The 19,140-nt window shown below is 39.1% G+C and overlaps 1 protein-coding gene across 1 annotated transcript in view; it reads left to right on the forward strand.

The window, feature by feature from the left end:
- SP1 (Sp1 transcription factor) overlaps nucleotides 1-19,140 on the forward strand; it is a 45,309-nt gene that overhangs the window by 17,917 nt on the left and 8,252 nt on the right. Inside the window, exon 4 of the mRNA XM_060024866.1 lies at nucleotides 17,420-17,588. Coding sequence (XP_059880849.1) covers nucleotides 17,420-17,588 — 169 coding nt within the window. The remainder of the gene's footprint in view (nucleotides 1-17,419; nucleotides 17,589-19,140) is intronic.

A 19,140-nucleotide genomic window follows, 5' to 3' on the forward strand; every position in this document is an offset into this window, starting at 1 on the left:
AGTTGCCTTGGGGTTTATGCTTGGGAGGTTTAAAATGTCAGCTGGGGGCTTCCCTGGTGGCGCAGTGGTTGGGAGTCGGCCTGCCAGTGCGGGGCACACGGGTTCGAGCCCTGGTTTGGGAAGATCCCACATGCTGCGGAGCAACTAAGCCCGTGAGCCACAACTACTGAGCCTGCGTGCCGCAACTACTGAAGCCCGTGCACCTAGAGCCCGTGCTCCGCAAGAAGATATGCCACCACAGTGAGAAGCCGATGCACTGCAACGAGGAGTAGCCCCCACTCGCCACAACTACTAGAGAAAGCCCATGTGCAGCAACGAAGACCCAACGCAGCCAAAAATAAATATAAGTTAAATAAGTAAATTTAAATAAATAAATAAAAGGTGGCTTCTTGAAAAACAAAAAAATGTCAGCTGTACTGTATCAGATTATATAATTGCACTGTGGGTATAAACTTAGAGAGCCCTATCATTAAAAGGTACCCAATATGTAAGTGCCTATTTACATTGTCACTTCAGGGATCTCAGGATGGTATGGATCTGAAGAGTTAACTTCTTTTTTTTTTTTTTTGGCCCCGCCGAGTGGCATGTGGGATCTTAGTTCCCCAGCCAGGGATCGAACCTGCACCCCCTGCATTGGAAGCTCAGAGTCTTAACCACTGGACCTCCAGGGAAGTCCCCTGAAGAGTTACTTCTTAGTATTAATTCAGATTTTTATGCTTAATGTTAATGTATTATGATTATAAATATATAAAGTTTATTTGTGCAAATAAATAGTAATTGAGGGGAAGATGAAAAGGATAATAATAGTTAATTTGTTGTGATGGTAGAATTTGGGATATTTTCACCCCCTTTTTGGTTTTCATTACTGTTAATAGTACTATAAATATTTTTTAGACTGTTATTTACAGAACATGATAGATGGCTACTATTATTCATTTTTCTTCAGGCCCTACTAGAGAAATTAATTTGGTTTTGTTAGCGAAAGCCTCTAGTATACTTGAGTGTGAGGTACTTATCTTTACTATGTACATCTCTACTTTGCTTCAGCATTCTTTCATGCTTTATCATCAAACAGCATCTCCTTGCTACATTTTATCTAGGAAAATTTCTGAAAACGTGAAATTTTATCCACAGCTTCTTTCTCCTTTCAGAAGTATACAGTGTATTCAAAACAGTTATTTCTGCATTACTAATCAACCCCAGGCTATTTTTAATGGGAATTATGTATAATTTGAAGAGTTCGATGTGATTATCCTTTTTCAGTGGTAAATCCAGTGGTTAGAAACAAAATATTAGATTACTGTGCATTTTATTCTTTGTTTTATAGTATTTATTGCTGCTGTTTTAAACACTAATGATACAATTTGGTGTTACAACTCCCCTAGATTAATTCAAAAGAACATACTGTGGGTAGTAATGGTACATGTGTAGATGGGAGGAAAAAAACATTAAAAGTCACATTTAGCCTTTTTATTTTCTTAATATACGGTGACTTACTGAGTACCTCCTAAGTGCCAGGAACAGTGCTAGGTATGCTGTATTTTAATTTTTATTAGTTATCCCAGTATCCTTTTTGCCATTGAGGAAAGTAGGGCTCAGAGAGGTTCCTTGGCTAATAAGTGGTGAAACCAGGATTCATATCTAAGTTTGTCCAACTGCACCATTATAGTGCATTACAGTGTATGTAATGGCCCTTATTAATTTTAATCATCAGAGGCTCTCAGTAATTTAAAATGTCAGTTGAATATGAACAGTTCGAAAGTCAGTCAAGGGAATTCCCTGGTGGTCCAGTGGTTAGGATTGTGTTCATCTCTCCTTTAATCAGGGAAGTGATAGAGGCATGAAATAAGTCCAAAATTAATTTTTCTCATTCTCCTATTTATTGTATCACTTTCGTGTTCTTACTAAACCAAATGACTGTATTCTCTCTTTTTTTTAAAAAAGGGTGTCTTTTAAAATTTTTTATTATTTTTTAAATTCTTATTAAAATTTTTTTTTGGCTGGGCCGTGTGACTTGCAGTAGCACGGCCCAGCCAAAAAAAAGTTTTAATAAGAATTTAAAACTTAGTTCCCTGACTGGGGATTGAACCTGGGCTCTCAGCAGTAAGAGCACAAGTCCTAACCACTGTACCAGCAGAGAATTCCCAACTATATTCTCTTAAGCTTTATGCTCCTTCTCACAGCTTTCCTCTGGTATATATTATATATTTAAATGAATTTTAAATCATAACAGTCTGAATAATAATAGGTAATTATAGCTAGTTTGCGAGGGATGTTAAAGTGAGTCCCTTTCCCAGGAAATTATCACTATGGTGAGAGCTGGCAGAAAGATAAGGCAATTTTAGTTCATTTCTCTGTCTTGAAAAACAATTTTCACTATGGAATGATGTTGACAGAGATAGGAAGTAAGTGAAAGTCTTGGAATTTATAAGAATTTTGGTATGTTACTAATGATCAAATTTTCAAATCCTTAGTTTTCTTGGACATGAAAAATAAGGAAATGTGTACCTTTGGATTGACGATGGATAATGTAAAACCAGAGAGTGTTTAGTTAAGGAAGCATTACCAAAACTGGGGGAAAATGTAGTTTTGATGGAGACACATCTGAATTACAATTCTTCAAATGGTCCCATTTAAAATTTGTGCGTACACTGCACGCCTTTCCCCTCTTTTTTTCTTCCTCCTCAACACTTCCCTGGGAGGGTGGGCTTTTAAAACACCTATCACTTAGTTACAGCGACACCTACTGGTGAGAGCCTTTGCAATCATTGTGCTGATTGCCCTGTACTTTGGGAAGACTGCAGTTTCTGCAATGTGAAGAACCAATTTTTAAAAAACGCTGTAATGGAGATTGACATATGTACACTATTGATACTATGTATAAAATAGATAACTAATGAGAACTTGCTGTATAGCACAAGGCACTCTACTCAGTGCTCTGCAGTGACCTAAATGGGAAGGAAATCCAAAAAAGAGGGGATATATGTATACGTATAGCTGATTCACTTTGCTGTACAGTAGAAACTAACACAATACTGTAAAGCAACTATACTCCAATTAAAAAAAAAAAGTTCTACATTGATAATTTCAGGTCCACTTAAAAAATAAAAAATAAAATAAATTAAAAAAAAAGTAGGGACTTCCCTGGTGGTCCAAGTGGCTAAGACTCCATGCTCCCAAAGCAGGGGCCCTGGGTTCAGTTCCTGGTCAGGGAACTAGGTCCCACATGCTGAAACTAAGAGTTCACATGCCGCAACTAAAAGATCCCGAATGTGGCAATGAAGATCCTGAGTGCCGCAACTAAAGACCCAGTGCAGCCAAATATATTGAAACAAACAAACAAACCAAAAAAAACACTGTAAAACACTGTTAATATACCAAAAAGTGGGGAGATGCATAGGCTGATTTTTGTTTTCACTGTGTCGGTGTTTTTAATGATAAAAGTTGTATAATTACACTATAGAAAATATGAGAAGGAGAAAGGGGAAAAACAAAACTAATAGCACTTCCCATTACAGTCACCAATTTGGTGTTTGCTCTATTCTATATAAATTTTAAGGTATGTATTGGGTTGGCCACAAAGTTCGTTCGGATTTTTCTGTAACATCCTATGGAAAAACCCTAATGAACTTTGCAGCCAACCTAGTGTTAGCATAGCTTTTTTTCTTAGTATGCATGTAATGTGTTTCTTCGTTTGTTTGGTAATATAGCATAAGCATATTGTCTAAATTGTTATACTTTAATTAATCATAAATTTTACTGACTGCCTAGTAGTCCATCAGGTTACCTGAACAGTTTATTTACATTTTAATTCATTTCTTCTATTGCTGTTGTAAATAATTTGATGAGTGTCTGTTCAAATGACTTTTTCCATAGTTGGATTTTTTTCAATGATGAGCATTTTTATGGACTCTGACCTTTCCCCAGATAAGTTATGTTTTTGCTTATTAGTGAGGTTGAATATTTTTCCTTCTCCTTGTTTATTTATTATTTTTTATTTTTGGTTGCATTGGATCTTTGTTGCTGTGCGCAGGCTTTCTCTAGTTGAAGCGAGCGGGCGCAACTGTTTGTTGTGGTGTGCAGGCTTCTCATTGCAGTGGCTTATCTTGTTGTGGAGCACGGGCTCTAGGTGCGCAGGCTTCAGTAGTTGTGGCACAGGGGCTCAGTAGTTGTGGCTCGCAGGCTCTAGAGCACAGGCTCAGTAGTTGTGGTGCACAGGCTTAGTTGCTCCACGGCATGTGGGATCTTCCCGGACCGGGGCTCGAACCCATGTCCCCTGCATTGGCAGGCGGGTTCTTTTTTTTTTAAATTTATTTATTTATTTATTTTTGGCTGCATTGGGTCTCGTTGCTGTGTGCTGGCTTTCTCTAGTTGTGGTGAGCGGGGGCTACTCTTCGCTGCAGTGCCTGAGCCTCTCATTGCGGTGGCTTGTCTTGTTGCAGAGCAGCGGCTCTAGGCGCACGGGCTTCAGTAGTTGTGGCTCACGGGCTGTAGAGCGCAGGCTCAGTAGATCTCACATATCGCGGGCTTATTTGCTCCGGGACATGTGGGATCTTCCTGGACCAGGTCTCGAACCCATGTGCCCTGCATTGGCAGGCGGATTCTTAATCACTGTGCCACCAGGGAAGCCCTCCTTCTGCTTGTTTACAGATTATACCAGTTGATTTGTCTACTGGCATGATAATATTTTTAGGAACTTGCCTGAGCTCTTTCTTTAAATAAAGAAATTCATTTGCTGAAAATAACTTCCTCAAGTTCTTACTGGCTTTTTCTAATACAGAAGCTTTTTATTTTTGTATGTCAAATGAATTGATCTTTTCTTTTGTGGTTTCTTTAATGAATTCAAAAAATCATAACATAGATCTCTACGGTCTATGCCTTATAAAAGTTTTTGTCTTTTAATCATTTATTTTTGGCTGCATTGGGTCTTCATTGCTGCGCGCGGGCTTTTCTCTAGTTGCAGCGAGTGGGGGCTACTCTTTGTTGCGGAGCATGGGCTCTAGAGTGCAGGCTCCGTAGTTGTGGCTCACGGGCTTAGTTGCTCCACGGCATGTGGAATCTTCCCGGACTAGGGCTCGAACCCGAGTCCCCTGCGTTGGCTGGTGGATTCTTAACCACTGTGCCACCAGGGAAGTCCCTAAAAGTTTGATAATTGTTCTCTTTTCATATTTAAATATATGTGTGTGTGTGTATTTAACTCCCCTCCCTCCCTTTATTTTTCATTCTGTTTAATATGAAAAATATAAAGAAGTCAACCCATCATTTAAAGAAACCAATATTAGTGTTTTTAAAGTTTTTTCCAGTCTTTCTTTCCAGACATTTTTGTAAACATTGTACTTTATCTGCCCAGAATTATTTTTGAAGTGTGACAAAGGTGTGATATTGTAACTTCAATATCTAAAGTTACTTTGAACATATGGTTTGTCTCTCAGCTTCCTGACATCCAGAGCAAAAAAGGCAGCTAGAGATACCTTTTTCTGTCTTGTGTTTTATCTCACTAGAGTTTGGGTCCTTGACCGTAGAACCTAAATTTAGTGTGTGGCACACAACAGAGATGAAATAAAGATTTATTGTATTAAAATAAATAAAAAATAAATATTTTCTGTCTCCCTATTCCTGTGGTACCCCTCATCCCTGACAGTGTAGGTTTTTTCTTTTCACTTTTCCCCTTTGAACCTTTTCTTTTTTCCTTCCTTCCTTTTTTAAAAAAGAACTTTTTGAACTATAGTTTGCTTTTTAAAACAGCTTTATTGAGCTATAATTCATATACTCTATAATTCACCCATTTAAAACGTACAGTTCAGTGGATTTTAGTATATTCACAGAATTGTGCAACTACCACCACAATTCGAATTTAAGAACATTTTCATCACCCCAAAAAGAAACACCACTTGACCCATTAGCTATCATGCCCCATTCTCGTTCCTCATCCCCAGTCCAAGACAGTCACTAATCTACTTGCCATCTCTATGTACTTGCCAGTTCTGAATGTTTCTTATAGATGAAATCATACAATATATGGTCTTTTGGGATTGGCTTCTTTCACTTAGCGTAATGTTTTCAAGGTTCATTCATGTTGTAGCATGTATCAGTACTTCATTCTTTTTTATTGCCAAATAATATTTCATTGTGTGGGTATACCGATTTTTGTTTATCCATTCATCAGTTGATATACATTTGGGTTGTCTCTGCTTTTTGGCTATTATGACTAATGCTGCTTTGAGCATTTGTGTACAAGTTTTTGTGTGGACATGTTTTTATATCTCTTGATTATATACCTAGGAGTGAATTTACTGGGTTATTCAGTTTTTGGTTTTGTTTTTGTTTTTTTGGCTGCACTGCACAGCTTGTGGGATCTTAGTTCCCTGACCAGGGATCAAACCCCGGTTCCCTGCAGTGGAAGCACGGAGTCGTAACCACTGGACTGCCAGGGAATTCCCTGGGTTATTTAGTTTTAATGAGTCCCTTAGTCTGTATCTTCAAAAAATCTTTAAAAATGCTTGTTGCCTGTCTTTTGTTCATATCCCTGGCAGTCTTGCTGTTTTCAGTTATATCCCAGAAACTTTGAAGTTCCCTGTATTCAGCCGCTTAAATCCTGCTTTCTTTTAAATCCTAAATACTTTTTTTTTTTTTTTTTTGCGGTACATGGGCCTCTCACTGTTGTGGCCTTTCCCATTGCGGAGCACAGGCTCCGGACGCGCAGGCTCAGCGGCCATGACTCACGGGCCCAGCCGCTTCACGGCATGTGGGATCTTCCCGGACCGGAGCACAAACCTGTGTCCCCTGCATTGGCAGGCGGACTCTCAACCACTGCGCCACCAGGGAAGCCCCTAAATACTTTTTTTATCCATGCCTTACTCTTTACTGGAACCACTGCCCTACTTTAGACCTTTATTATCTCTCACCATTATCTAATGAAATAGCCCAGAATATTCCACTATTTTCTTTCTAATAGTCCCCCTCCCAACTCTAATACTTCTCTTATTAGAGTGTTTTATTAGTACTTTAATATACAAATTATAGGACAGATATTATACTTGTTGATTTCATTTTGTGTCTTCCCAGTGAGATAATGAAGCTGGGAAGCTCTATAATGGCCAGGATTATATCTATCGCCAGAGCTTGATACAATATCTGGCACGTGTCCTTATTCCTAGAGGTATACTTGCTGGGTTAAACATTAGTCACTTATATCTTATAGACTTGGTCTATATTGACTTGGTCTATATAGACTTGGTCTATATAGACACTCTATCTTATAGACTTGGTCTGTATTGCCAACATGCCCTACACACACCGTGCTGTTTCCCTGACATATGCTTTTGTGCAGTCATGCTACTAGCAGTTGTATGAAAGTGCTTATCTCTCCATACTCTATCTACCATCACCTTTTTAAAAAATCAGTCATTTAAATATCTGTCTTGCATCTAATAATATCATCTGTTCTGAAGTTCATCTCTCCACCTACATCTTCTCTACTCCACCATCATCCCACACTCCACTACATTCCTTTATGCTGCCCATAGTCTTCCCTGTGCCTGGGATGCCCTTCCCTTGCCAACATTTTTCACTTGGCTAACTCCTATGCATTCTTTGAAGTTTGGCCCAAATCTCAGTTCCTTTAGGAAGCAAGCCTTCTCTGAAATTCCAGACTGGAGAAATTACCCTTTTCAATTCTGGAACATCTTTTGGATGGCTTTTACTGTAACGTTCGTATCATTATTTTGAAATTATCTGTTTCTCTCTTTAGTGAACTACAAGCTTTTCAACAGTGAGAACTATTTCTTTGAATCTTTGGAGCTTTGTATAGTACCTGGAGCAATAGACAGTAAATAATTGATAAACATTTCTACAGATTGCCTTTAGGAAGTCCACATGGTGGTATAAGGCACTATAGGGATAAGCTCTTAAGTAAGTTTATATGTAGTAAAGCCTATAACTTATACATGTGTGTGTGTGTGTGTGTGTGTAAAATATGTTGTAATTTTAAAACAGGAAAGATTCAATGTGTAATAAATAAATTTAGAAGCCAGGTGTATATATGGATTTTTATAGAGCACAAGTTACCGGTGAATTAGCAAGGGCTTGCATTCTGGAGCAGAAGGAAATAAATTTCTGTTGCCCATTCTCTATTCTTATGTGGTCTAGTTTAATACAAAATTATCATCAGAATTTTTTGTTACATGCTTACCCACTTACGGCATAGTTCTGGGAGTTGGACAAAGAAAATTAAAGACTCTCATCAATTTGAGTCACACAAAATAGTGACACAGAATACTGGTAGAACATACTGAGATACAGATTGCAGTCAAGAAAAATTTCTATGCCCAATGTAGTCATGACTCACATTAAGAAAACATAATTCCCTTTTTCTTTTTTCCTTTTTTTTTTTGTAGTTAGGGAATGCATTTAGCTGTATGTACTAGAAAACCTATTGCAGTGGCTTGACCAGATAGGGGTTTATTTTTCTCATATAATATGAAATCTGGAGATAGTGAGTCCAAAGTTGGTGTGGCATCTCCAGGTAACAGTAGGAACCCCTGCCACGTTTACTTTTGCCTTAGTGTGGGACAATTGCCATGCTTGCAGCTACTCCACTGTGGGTCATTGTGACCTTTCCAGACAGGATAAAGGAGGAAGCAAGCCTAGTTGTTCCCAATTAAAGAGGTTTCCTGAAAGTCTTATCTAGCAATTTTGTTTTATACCTGATTGACCAAAACCTTGTTACTTGGCTACTCCTGATCTGCAAGGGAATCTGGGAAGGAGAATATTTTTAACCTGGCACACTGTTACCCTGAACAAAAATCAGGTGGCTTTTAGGCAGAAAGAAAGAGAGATTGAAAACTGGGAACAAGAATTAGTATCTGCTGGGACTTCCCTGGTGATCCAGTGGTTAACACTCTGCACTAACAATGCAGGGAGCGTAGGTTTGATCCCTGGTCAGGGAACTAAGATCCCACATGCTGCGCAGAGCAGCCAAAAAAAAAAAGAATTAGTATCTGCTATTGAGTGCCATAGCCTAGTGCACATACATATACATACCACTGACCACACATAGAGCATGAGGAGTCCACCTAAATAATTATTTTAGATGAACGATTCTTTGTTTCTTTTATTTTTAAAAATTTATTTATTTTATTTATTATTTATTTTGGACTGCGTTGGGTCTTTGTTGCTGCGCGCGGGCTTTCTCTAGTTGAAAGGGGACTACTCTTTGTTGCAGTGCACGGGCTTCTCATCGTGGTGGCTTCTCTTGTTGCGGAGCACGGGCTCTAGGCGCACAGGCTTCAGTAGTTGTGGCTCGCGGGCTCTAGAGCGCAGGTTCAGTAGTTGTGGCGCACAGGCTTAGTTGCTCTGCGCCATGTGGGATCTTCCTGGACCAGGGCTTGAACCCGTGTCCCCTGCATTGGCAGGTGGATTCTTAACCACTGCGCCACCAGGGAAGCCCTCTTTTTTTATTTTAAAACTTTCAAAAGATTATTTACTGAAAATTGTGGGAACATAATGGCGGCCAGTTTTTTAAATCTTCCTGGATCTTCCTCCTAAAAACAGAGTATGTTGATATCATGTACCTCTTAATATGATGTGATAAGAAGGGCATTTCACTTATGTGGTATTCTTCTCCAAGACCCATAACTCCAGTCTAATGAGAAAACATCAGACAAATCCGAATTGAGGGACATTCTACAAAATACCAACCAGTATTCTTCAAAACTGTCAAGGTCATGAAAGACTGAGACACTGTCACAGATCGGAGGAGCCTAAGGACACGTGATAATTAAATGCAATGTGGTATTGTGATAGGATCCTGGTAGAGAGTAAGGACATTAGTGAAAAACTGGTGAAATCCAAGTAAAGTCTACAGTTTAGTTACTAGTATTATACCAATATTAATTTATTGGTTTTGACTAATGTACCTTGGTTATGTAAGATGTTAACATTAAAGGAAGAAGAATATACAAGAACTTTCTGAAGTATCTTTGTAATGTTTCTATCAATCTAAAATTGTTCCAAAACAAAAAAAATTACAATAGCTAGAGAAACTAGGACAGCAAAACCAAAAACTTTACAATCAAACCTTGTATCTGCAGTGAACTATAGATCTTTGATTATTGGCATTTGTGAAGGGAAGGAAGCAGAGGGAAGGCAACAGGGTTTCTGATGGCCCTGAGAACAGGAGAACCTCTAAATCACCAACAGGTATTCACTGGAGAAACATCTAGAATAGTAACTGAAACTGGGAAGGGGTTCTGCCCTTAGAGGGTGTGTAGGAGGGAATGGAGATAAACTGTGGCAACTTTTGAAATTAACAAACTGAAGTTCTAATGCAAAACTGCACTGAGAGAAACTTCTAGGGGTAGAATCTACTTTGAGCAAGACAGGAACAAAGAAAAGGACAAGGTAAAAGTCAGAGAAAGAGCAGAGGGTAGAAAGAAGGAAGAGTTGTATGTTTTTTGTTTTGTGTTTTGTTTGTTAGTCACTTTTCAAAAATAAGAGAAAATCTCTAAAGCCATGAAGCTTAGAAAAACCCATCCTGGCTCATACCCCTTCCTCACAAAATTACAGGAAAACTCACTTAAGTTTAAAAATGAGTTTGAATCCATGTACAACTACTATTAGCAAAAGATAGCAATAGCAACAACAGAAAGAAGCAGAAAAACTCCCTAAGGCAGTGGAAGGCTCCTGGAAAGACATGCTCACCAAACAGATGAAAATTGAAAATGAGCTAATTTAGGAAATGATGGAAGTTTACCTTCTATTTAGGAAAATATCAGAATTGAGGTGATTGGAGAAAAGGAGAATTTGAAAAGAGAACTGATGGACCACACAAAAAAATTAGAAATAAGAGGAAAAAATCATTTCAGAAATAAAGATGAAAATAAAAGGAACATCAAATAATGACAACAAATATGACTCAAAAAACACAAAATAAAGCAATTAATTTGTTATATTTAATAGAAGGAGGGAAGCTTTTAAAATAAAAGAAAGCAAAAAAAGAAGGACTTCCCTGGTGGCACAGTGGTTAAGAATCCACCTGCTAATGCAGGGGACATGGGTTCGATCCCCGGTCCAGGAAGATCCCACATGCTGCAGAGCAAATAAGTTCATGTGCCACAACTACTGAGCCCGCGCCCTAGAGCCTGTGAGGCACAACTACTGAAGACTGCATGCTTAGAGCCCCTGCTCTGCAACAAGAGAAGCCACCGCAGTGAGCACACACGCCGCAACGAAGGATAGCCCCCGCTCACCACAACTAGAGAAAAGAGCCCGCGCACAGCAACGAAGACCCAACTCAGCCATAAATAAATAAAAATAAATTACAAAAAAAAGAAGTAAAGGAGTTTGAGAAGAAATGATACGAAATATAGGCAAGGAGGAACCAACATTCATCTTAACTAAGTTCCTGAGGAAGAAAACAGCCAAATGCATGGGACAGAAAGAAAACTTTCCCAAAATGTGCCTGGGAGGGACTTCCCTGGTGGCACAGTGGTTAAGAATCCACCTGCCAATATAGGGGACACGGGTTCGAGCTCTGGTCCAGGAAGATCCCACATGCTGTGGAGCAACTAAGCCCACAAGCCACAGCTGCTGAGCATGTGCTCTTGGGTCCACAAGCCACAACTATTGAGCCCATGTGCCACAACTATTGAAGCCTGTGCACCTAGAGCCCATGCTCTGCAACAAAAGAAGCCACCGCAAAGAGAAGCCCACACGTCACAACAAAGAGTAGCCCCTGCTTGCCGCAGCTAGAGAAAGCCGGCACACAGCAACAAAGACCCAATGCAGGCAAATAATTTAAATAAATAAATAAATTTATTTTAAAAATTTAAAAATGTGCCTGGGGAAATCGACCCAGAATGGCCAACACTGAGACATAGTCTATTAAAACTGGTGGACTTTAAAGAAAAATGACATTTGGGCATCCTAGCAAAAAAAGACCTAATCACTTACAAATGAAGGAAAATGGATTTTCACTAGACTTTTTGACAGCATGTTTAGTGTTAGAATGCAATGGATTAACATTTAAGAGAATCAAGGAAATAAAACAACAACCAAGAATTTTCTGTTCAGACAAATAGACCTCCAAGTATAAAGATCACTAACATGTAAGAATAAAGGAAAGAGTGTTCACATGATCCCTTCCTGTGGAATCTACTAGAGCTTCAAATAGTTAAAATGACTAGAGGACCAGATTACGGTACCTGAATACTAATTTCCCATGAAAAGAAACTAGGAATACTTGAAGAAATAGCTGATTCTAGATCTAGAGCAGAAAATTAATATCAAATGTGAGACATCTTGTCAAAGAACAAAGGAGCCAACTTGATGTTTCTGTGGCCAAGTGCAGGATAGCTTGAGCATCAGTAAGAAAAATAACTGCAGTGGATAGAAGCATCAAATATGTTTAAATCCATGAGTTCATATCAATGCAAAAAAGACTGACTATGGGGGGGGCTTAAGGGAACTACTTGAGGTGGTGGAAATATTCTGTATCATGCTTTATTAGTGGTTACATTACTTACTGTATACATTTGCCTAAAGCATAGTTTCTCAACCTCAGCACTATTGACATTTTGATCCAGGTAATTATTTGGGGGGGGAGGAGCAAAGCTGTCCTATGCATTGTAGAATATTTAGCAGCACTAGATGCCAAACATGAAAATCAAAAATGCCTATATTGTCAGATGTCTCCTGGGGAGTATAATGGTGCCAGTTTGAGAACCCTGGTCTAAACTTACTAAAAGGGTGAATTTTTATTGTATGTGAATTGTATCTCAGGAAACTTGATTTTTAAGAAAAGGAGAACTCATTAGTCACTTTTTTTTTTTTTTCCCCATACGTGGGCCTCTCACTGTTGTGGCCTCTCCCGTTGCGGAGCACAGGCTCCAGACGCGCAGGCTCAGCGGCCATGGCTCACGGGCCCAGCCATCATCCCGGACCGGGGCACGAACCTGTGTCCCCTCCATCGGCAGGCGGACTCTCAACCACTGCGCCACCAGGGAAGCCCCGTTAGTCACTTTTTAAGGAGTCTAGGAAACCAACTCATTATTTTAAAAACTACTAATTGACAGAATCAAGCATTTATCTTATCTCTTTTACATTAGACTGTACTTCAAGAGTAACCAAATAGTCAATATAGGGATGGATTTATGGGTCATTTATATATATCACTCCCAGTTGTCAGTTTTTGTGCCATTAAAGGTATGATTCTTCTATTCCTTTTTCTCTAATTTTCTACCTCTAATATAGTTTGTTTGGACTGGGAAACTAGATTAATAAAATTATTATTGTTTAGAAATATAAAGGAGAATTCCCTGACAGTCCAGGGGTTAGGAATTTCACTACTGGGGGCTTTGGTTCAATCCCTGGATCCTTATGTATTGTGAATCATCTATTTCTGTTACTAGAGACTTTTTTTTGTTAATGCAGCACCAGGTCTTAGTTGCAACATGTGGGGTCTTAGTTGCAGCATGTGGGCTCTTACTTGTGGAATGTGGGATCTAGTTCCCCAACCAGGGATCGAACCCGGGCCCCCAGCATTGGGAGCACAGAGTCTTACCCACTGGACCACCAGGGAAGTCCTTAGAGATGTTTTTATTTCTTGATTTGGGGACATATTCTGGATACCTGTTCCTCACGCATAAGTGGTGTTACCAATATTCTGTTTCAACATGGCTGAAAAGACACAAACACTTTGTGGTCTGAGATATGCTTCTTTGAGTTAAATCTGTTGTGTAAATTGAAACATATTCAGAAAACCCAGTGTGTGTTTAATATAGGTATAGTTTTAAAGTTTTAGTCTTACTGTATTAATACTTACTGAATTAAAGTTAAAGAACACAGTGTTCCCAAAATCATTTCAGAAAGCAGATAAATAGGGAAGTGTATGGGAACCACCCTTCTGAAAATTACTGAGGAGGTTCTTATTTCATCTTATTTTAGTATTACCCAAGTTTTTTCTCAGAGAAGAATAGGGTGTTTGACTTACCATGTGGTGGTCTTGAAAGTTCATGACTTCAGCACACTTCTTCACTTTGAGGAAACTAAAAAAGTGTGTAACTACCATAGCTATTTCAGAAACTGATGCTAGAGGCAACCACTGGGTTGGGCAAGACTGTCATTAAACTGTGCCTTTGGTTTACTAGTTATTTTAATCATGGAAAGGAAAATCCATAATTTATTTCATTGCTTAACCAGTGCCACATTTTAAGATAAAACTGTTCTTTTTCTAAAACTGTTATTAAAAGAGGCAGGAAACAGATTTTGGTCTGATGTTGATGCTTTGTTGACATTTTATCCGTTCTTTTTGTTAAATGAAATTCAAAATTGTTCATTTTATCTAAGCCCATTCTCAGTTTTCTTATTTTAAAAAGATTTGAAATCATTGTGGGGGTCCAGGAGGATGTTAATTTTTGACTGTCCATTTCATAAGAATTTGAAAAGAGGGTTAGAGATTTAGTTTTAGTAGTCCTGATATCTAAGTATTTCTCTGTGTTCCTATTTAGTGTATTATGCCTATCTTGAATATTATTCTTATGTTTCAATAAAATGGAGAAAGATTTGCCTCTTTCCAGTTGATTGGGACAAGGGAGAACTTTGGGGATTAATGAATTGCTTCTCAAATTTTAATGGAGTTAGGTTAGCTTGGAAAATAGATCAAAGAAGATGATCTGCTGATATACACCACAGTTTTGTCTTATTTCTAAAGACTTATTATAGATAGCTGGATCTACAGTTTTATAAATTTCTCTTCTGAAGGTAATTTTTGGTAGGTAACCACTGGCAATACTAACTAGCATCCTGTCTTGTCTGCTGAGCTGTTTGGCTTATTTTAAAGGATAAATTCTCCATCCCCACTAGGGGGAGTTTCCACTCAGTAACACATACAATTTTAAGGTGGAATGATTATGTGAAATACTGGTGTATCTTATTCCATGATTTCTCACTATCTTTTTTCCACAAGATATTTTCCTAATAGTAATAGCTACAATGTATTGAATGTTTGCTATGTGACAGATACTATGCTAAGCGCCCTACATGTATTATTTCATTTGTTTTTCACAATAACTTTATGAGATTGTTAAGATTTCATCCCAATTTTACTGATGGAGAAATTGATAACTAGAGAAGTTACTCGATCACTGCCAGAAAAGCAAATCAAATCATAGTGTAGGGGCTCTTATCTAGGATCTGTCTTACTTCAAAACTTGTTCTTAACCTGTACTCCAGTACTTCCCAGTTTTAGTTCTGCCAGTATCATGAAAATCTCAAAATATTCAAATTAAATTTATTTTAATGCAATAAGCTGGTGCTTAGAAGTGGTAGAGTGAGAAAGAAAGTACAAAGAGAGCTGCTTATTAGGTATTGTGACTCGAAATTACATTGATGAGCTGAAAAGAGTTGAAATTAGGTACAGAAGTAAAGTTAAGAGCCTAGGTTTCTAGATGTTAAGTCTGACCTACCCCGTTTATTTAGTTTCCTTCTTTATAAAATAGATAAAACAAAGCTGGCCATTTCAATACTCTCCAATTATTGGAATCTTAAATATGAATAGAGTCATTAACTTATTTACAAGGTGCTTTCATAGGTGAATGCTTATTGATAGATTTGAAAGCTTGAAAAGAATGTTATGTATTCCTTTAAAACATTGCTTCTGTCTATTGGCCTAGAGCGGCGGTGTTTGAAAATGTCAAGTGTGACCCATTAGTAACTCATAAAATCGATATACTGGGTCATGACCAGCATTAAGGAAAAAAAATTTAAATAGAGTCTAGAAAATTTCAGAATACCCTGCTTATCATAAGGGTAAGCATTTTTTGTGAAACTTGTTTCAGTTACATGTTTATGTACTAGGTCACAGTGTCATATATATATTTTAACTGTGGGTTGCAAGTTTAAAAAGTTTGAGAAACACTGGCCTGGAGCTTTGTAGCATTTATCTATTTTAATTTAACCAGGACAGAAATTATAGTGATTCATACAGATTTATCTTTATTTATTTTTTAAACAATAATTTTAGTTATTTTTGGCTGCTTTGGGACTGTTGCTACACGTGGGCTTTCTCTAGTTGCGGCATGCGGGCGGGGGCTGCTCTTCATTGCAGTGCACGGGTTTCTCCTTGTGGTGGCTTCTCTTGTTGCAGAGCACAGGCTCTAGGTACACAGGCTTCAGTAGTTGTGGCACGTGGGCTCAGTAGTTGTGGCTCGCGGACACTAGAGGGCAAGCTCAGTAACTGTGGCGCACGGGCTTAGTTGCTCCACAGCATGTGGGATCTTTCCGGACCAGGGATTGAACCCGTGTCCCCTGCATTGCCAGGTGGATTCTTAACCACTGTGCCACCAGGGAAGTCCACAAATTTATCTTTAAAAGGAAATGACATCAAGTAACATAATAAATTGTATGCACGATATTTTCTTCCTTTTTGTAGCATTCTTTGACCTCAGCTCTTTCCTTTTCTCTTTGTGTTAAAATTTATAATGTACATGTACTATTTCCCGCTGAATATTCAGCACAATTTTTTGCTCATTTTAGGAAGTTTCCTCTTTCCGGTTTTGTATGTTTTCTAGTTTGGAATCCCTTGAAGTCTTATTTTTAGTCACTTCCATTTGGTTGGTTCCATAGCACTTTAGTTCTGGGAATGAATAAGAGATTTGTTGTACATCTTTCTATAACAGTACAGAACTTTATCTCATTCTTTTTAATGCACGTATAGTAGTCCATTGCATAAGTTTATCGTAATTTACTTAACTAGTTCCTCACTGGTGTACATTTTGATTTTTTTCCGTTTTTGTTGTTAAAGAGCTACAGAAAACATTACTGTCACATATCTTTGTGTACTCGTGAATATATCCATAGGACATTGCTGATTCAAAGTGAAATTTCTTTGAAGATGTGCACTTAAATTTTTAATAATATTGCCAAATTGGCCTTCAAAAAGGTTGTACTGAGAATTCCCTGGTGGTCCAGTGGTTAGGACTCCGCACTTCCACTGCTGAGGGCGCAGGTTCAGTCTCTCGTTGGGGAACTAATACCCTGCAAGCTGCATGGCACAGCAAAAAAAAGAGTTTGTACTAATTTATCACCACCTGTATATAAAAATGCCTGTTTCCCTGTATCCTTTGCCAATTCTGTGCATTATTAGAGTTTTAACTTTTTGTAACCTGGTAGGTGAAAAATTACAAGTCTATTATAAATAGAGTTGCATTTTAAAAATTGAGTGAGAATGTTTTCATAGACTTATTGGCTCTTTGTCTCTTCAACTCTGATTCTTGAGATTTCAAGTATGGGCAGTATCAGTGAATGTGACTTCAAAGTTTTGAAGAAATGGTGCTGTAAAAGTGAAGTGTCACTGAGATGCCTGCGACTGTGACGACTTCCCCTACTTCCCACCTTGACCCTTTTACTCGCTTAATTTCAGGTGATCATGGAGCTCAGCTTGGCCTCCATGGGGCTGGTGGTGATGGAATACATGATGACCCAACAGGTGGAGAGGAAGGAGAGAACAGCCCAGATCCCCAACCCCAAGCTGGTCGGAGGACCCGGCGGGAAGCATGCACCTGCCCCTACTGTAAAGATAGTGAAGGAAGGTAAGTTGACTCAGCCAATCTCTTAAGAGTATAAAGAAGAAAAATTAATAGACTTGGAGGTAAAAAGAAAGGGTTATTTTTAAAAATTTTTAAGTGTTGGCAGTGTTGCAAAGGGATCAGAGACAGCACAGTGCTTTTGATTAGATTATATATGGGGTCTTGGTTCCAGCTCTGATCCTTTTCAACTCTTTTTTTTTTTAAATAAATTTATTTGTTTAGTTTTGGCTGTGTTGGGTCTTCGTTGCTGCACGCGGGCTTTCTCTAGTTGTGGCGAGTGGGGTTTACTCTTTGTTGTGGTGCACAGGCTTCTCATTGCGGTGGCTTCTCTTGTTGAGGAGCATGGGCTCTAGGTGCACGGGCTTCAGTAGTTGTGGCTCGCAGGCTCTAGAGCGCAGGCTCAGTAGTTGTGGTGCACGGGCTTAGCTGCTCTGCGGCATGTGGGATCTTTCCAGACCAAGGCTCGAACCCGTGTCTCCTGCATTGGCAGGCGGATGCTTAACCACTGCTCCACCAGGGAAGTCCCCTAACAAGATAGCTTATAAAACAGCCTGGCAAAGAAAAAGAAACATACCTACTGTAATGATTTTTTACAGTGGCTGTGTGAAAATCATGAGTTTTCCATAATCTTTTTTTCTCTCAAAATTGATAAAAATACTTATTCTGGGTAGAAAATTCTTCCATCAAGGAATCTAATATGTCCTACAGAAGAGAATTCTGACGAATTTTCTCACTAGTGTACTGGCTATTCAGTATTATCTCTGGAGAGCTCCAAGTTACTTTTTTTCAAGTCACTGATTTTGAAAGAGAATAGAAAGTCACATAGTTTTTTATAAATTTATTTATTTATTGGCTGCATTGGGTCTTTTTTTTAAAATAAATTTATTTTATTTTTGGCTGAGTTGGGTCTTCGTTGCTGTGCGTGGGCTTTTCTCTAGTTGCGGCAAGCGGGGGCTACTCTTCATTGTGGTGCGCAGGCTTCTCATCGCGGTGGCTTCTCTTGTAGCAGAGCACGGGCTCTAGGCACGCGGTCTTCAGTAGTTGTGGTGCACAGGCTTAGTTGCTCCACGGCGTGTGTGATCTTCCCGGACCAGGGCTCAAACCCATGTCCCCTGCAATGGCAGGCGGATTCTTAACCACTGTGCCACCAGGAAAGCCCCTGCCTTGGGTCTTCGTTGCTGCACGGGGGCTTTCTCTAGTTGCAGCGAGCGGGGGCTACTCTTCATTGTGTTGCGCGGGCTTCTCATTGCAGTGGCTTCTCTTGTTGTGGAGCACAGGCTCCAGGCATGCGGGCTTCAGTAGTTGTGGCTCGTGGGCTCTATAGCGCCGGCTCAGTAGTTGTGGCACACGGGCTTAGTTGCTCCGTGGCATGTGGGGTCTTCCTGGACCAGGACTCGAACCCATGTCCCCTGCAATGGCAGGTAGATTCTTAACCACTGCACCATCAGGGAAGCCCAAAAGTCACATAGTTTTTTAAATGCCTTTGAAAAAAATCTGTTAAAGTTTTGTTCCATTAAAAATAAGCACAAAAATAAGAAATGTACCAAAACAAGAA

Source organism: Delphinus delphis, chromosome 11 (assembly GCF_949987515.2).
Source record: "Delphinus delphis chromosome 11, mDelDel1.2, whole genome shotgun sequence".
NCBI classification, from domain to species: Eukaryota; Metazoa; Chordata; class Mammalia; order Artiodactyla; family Delphinidae; genus Delphinus; species Delphinus delphis.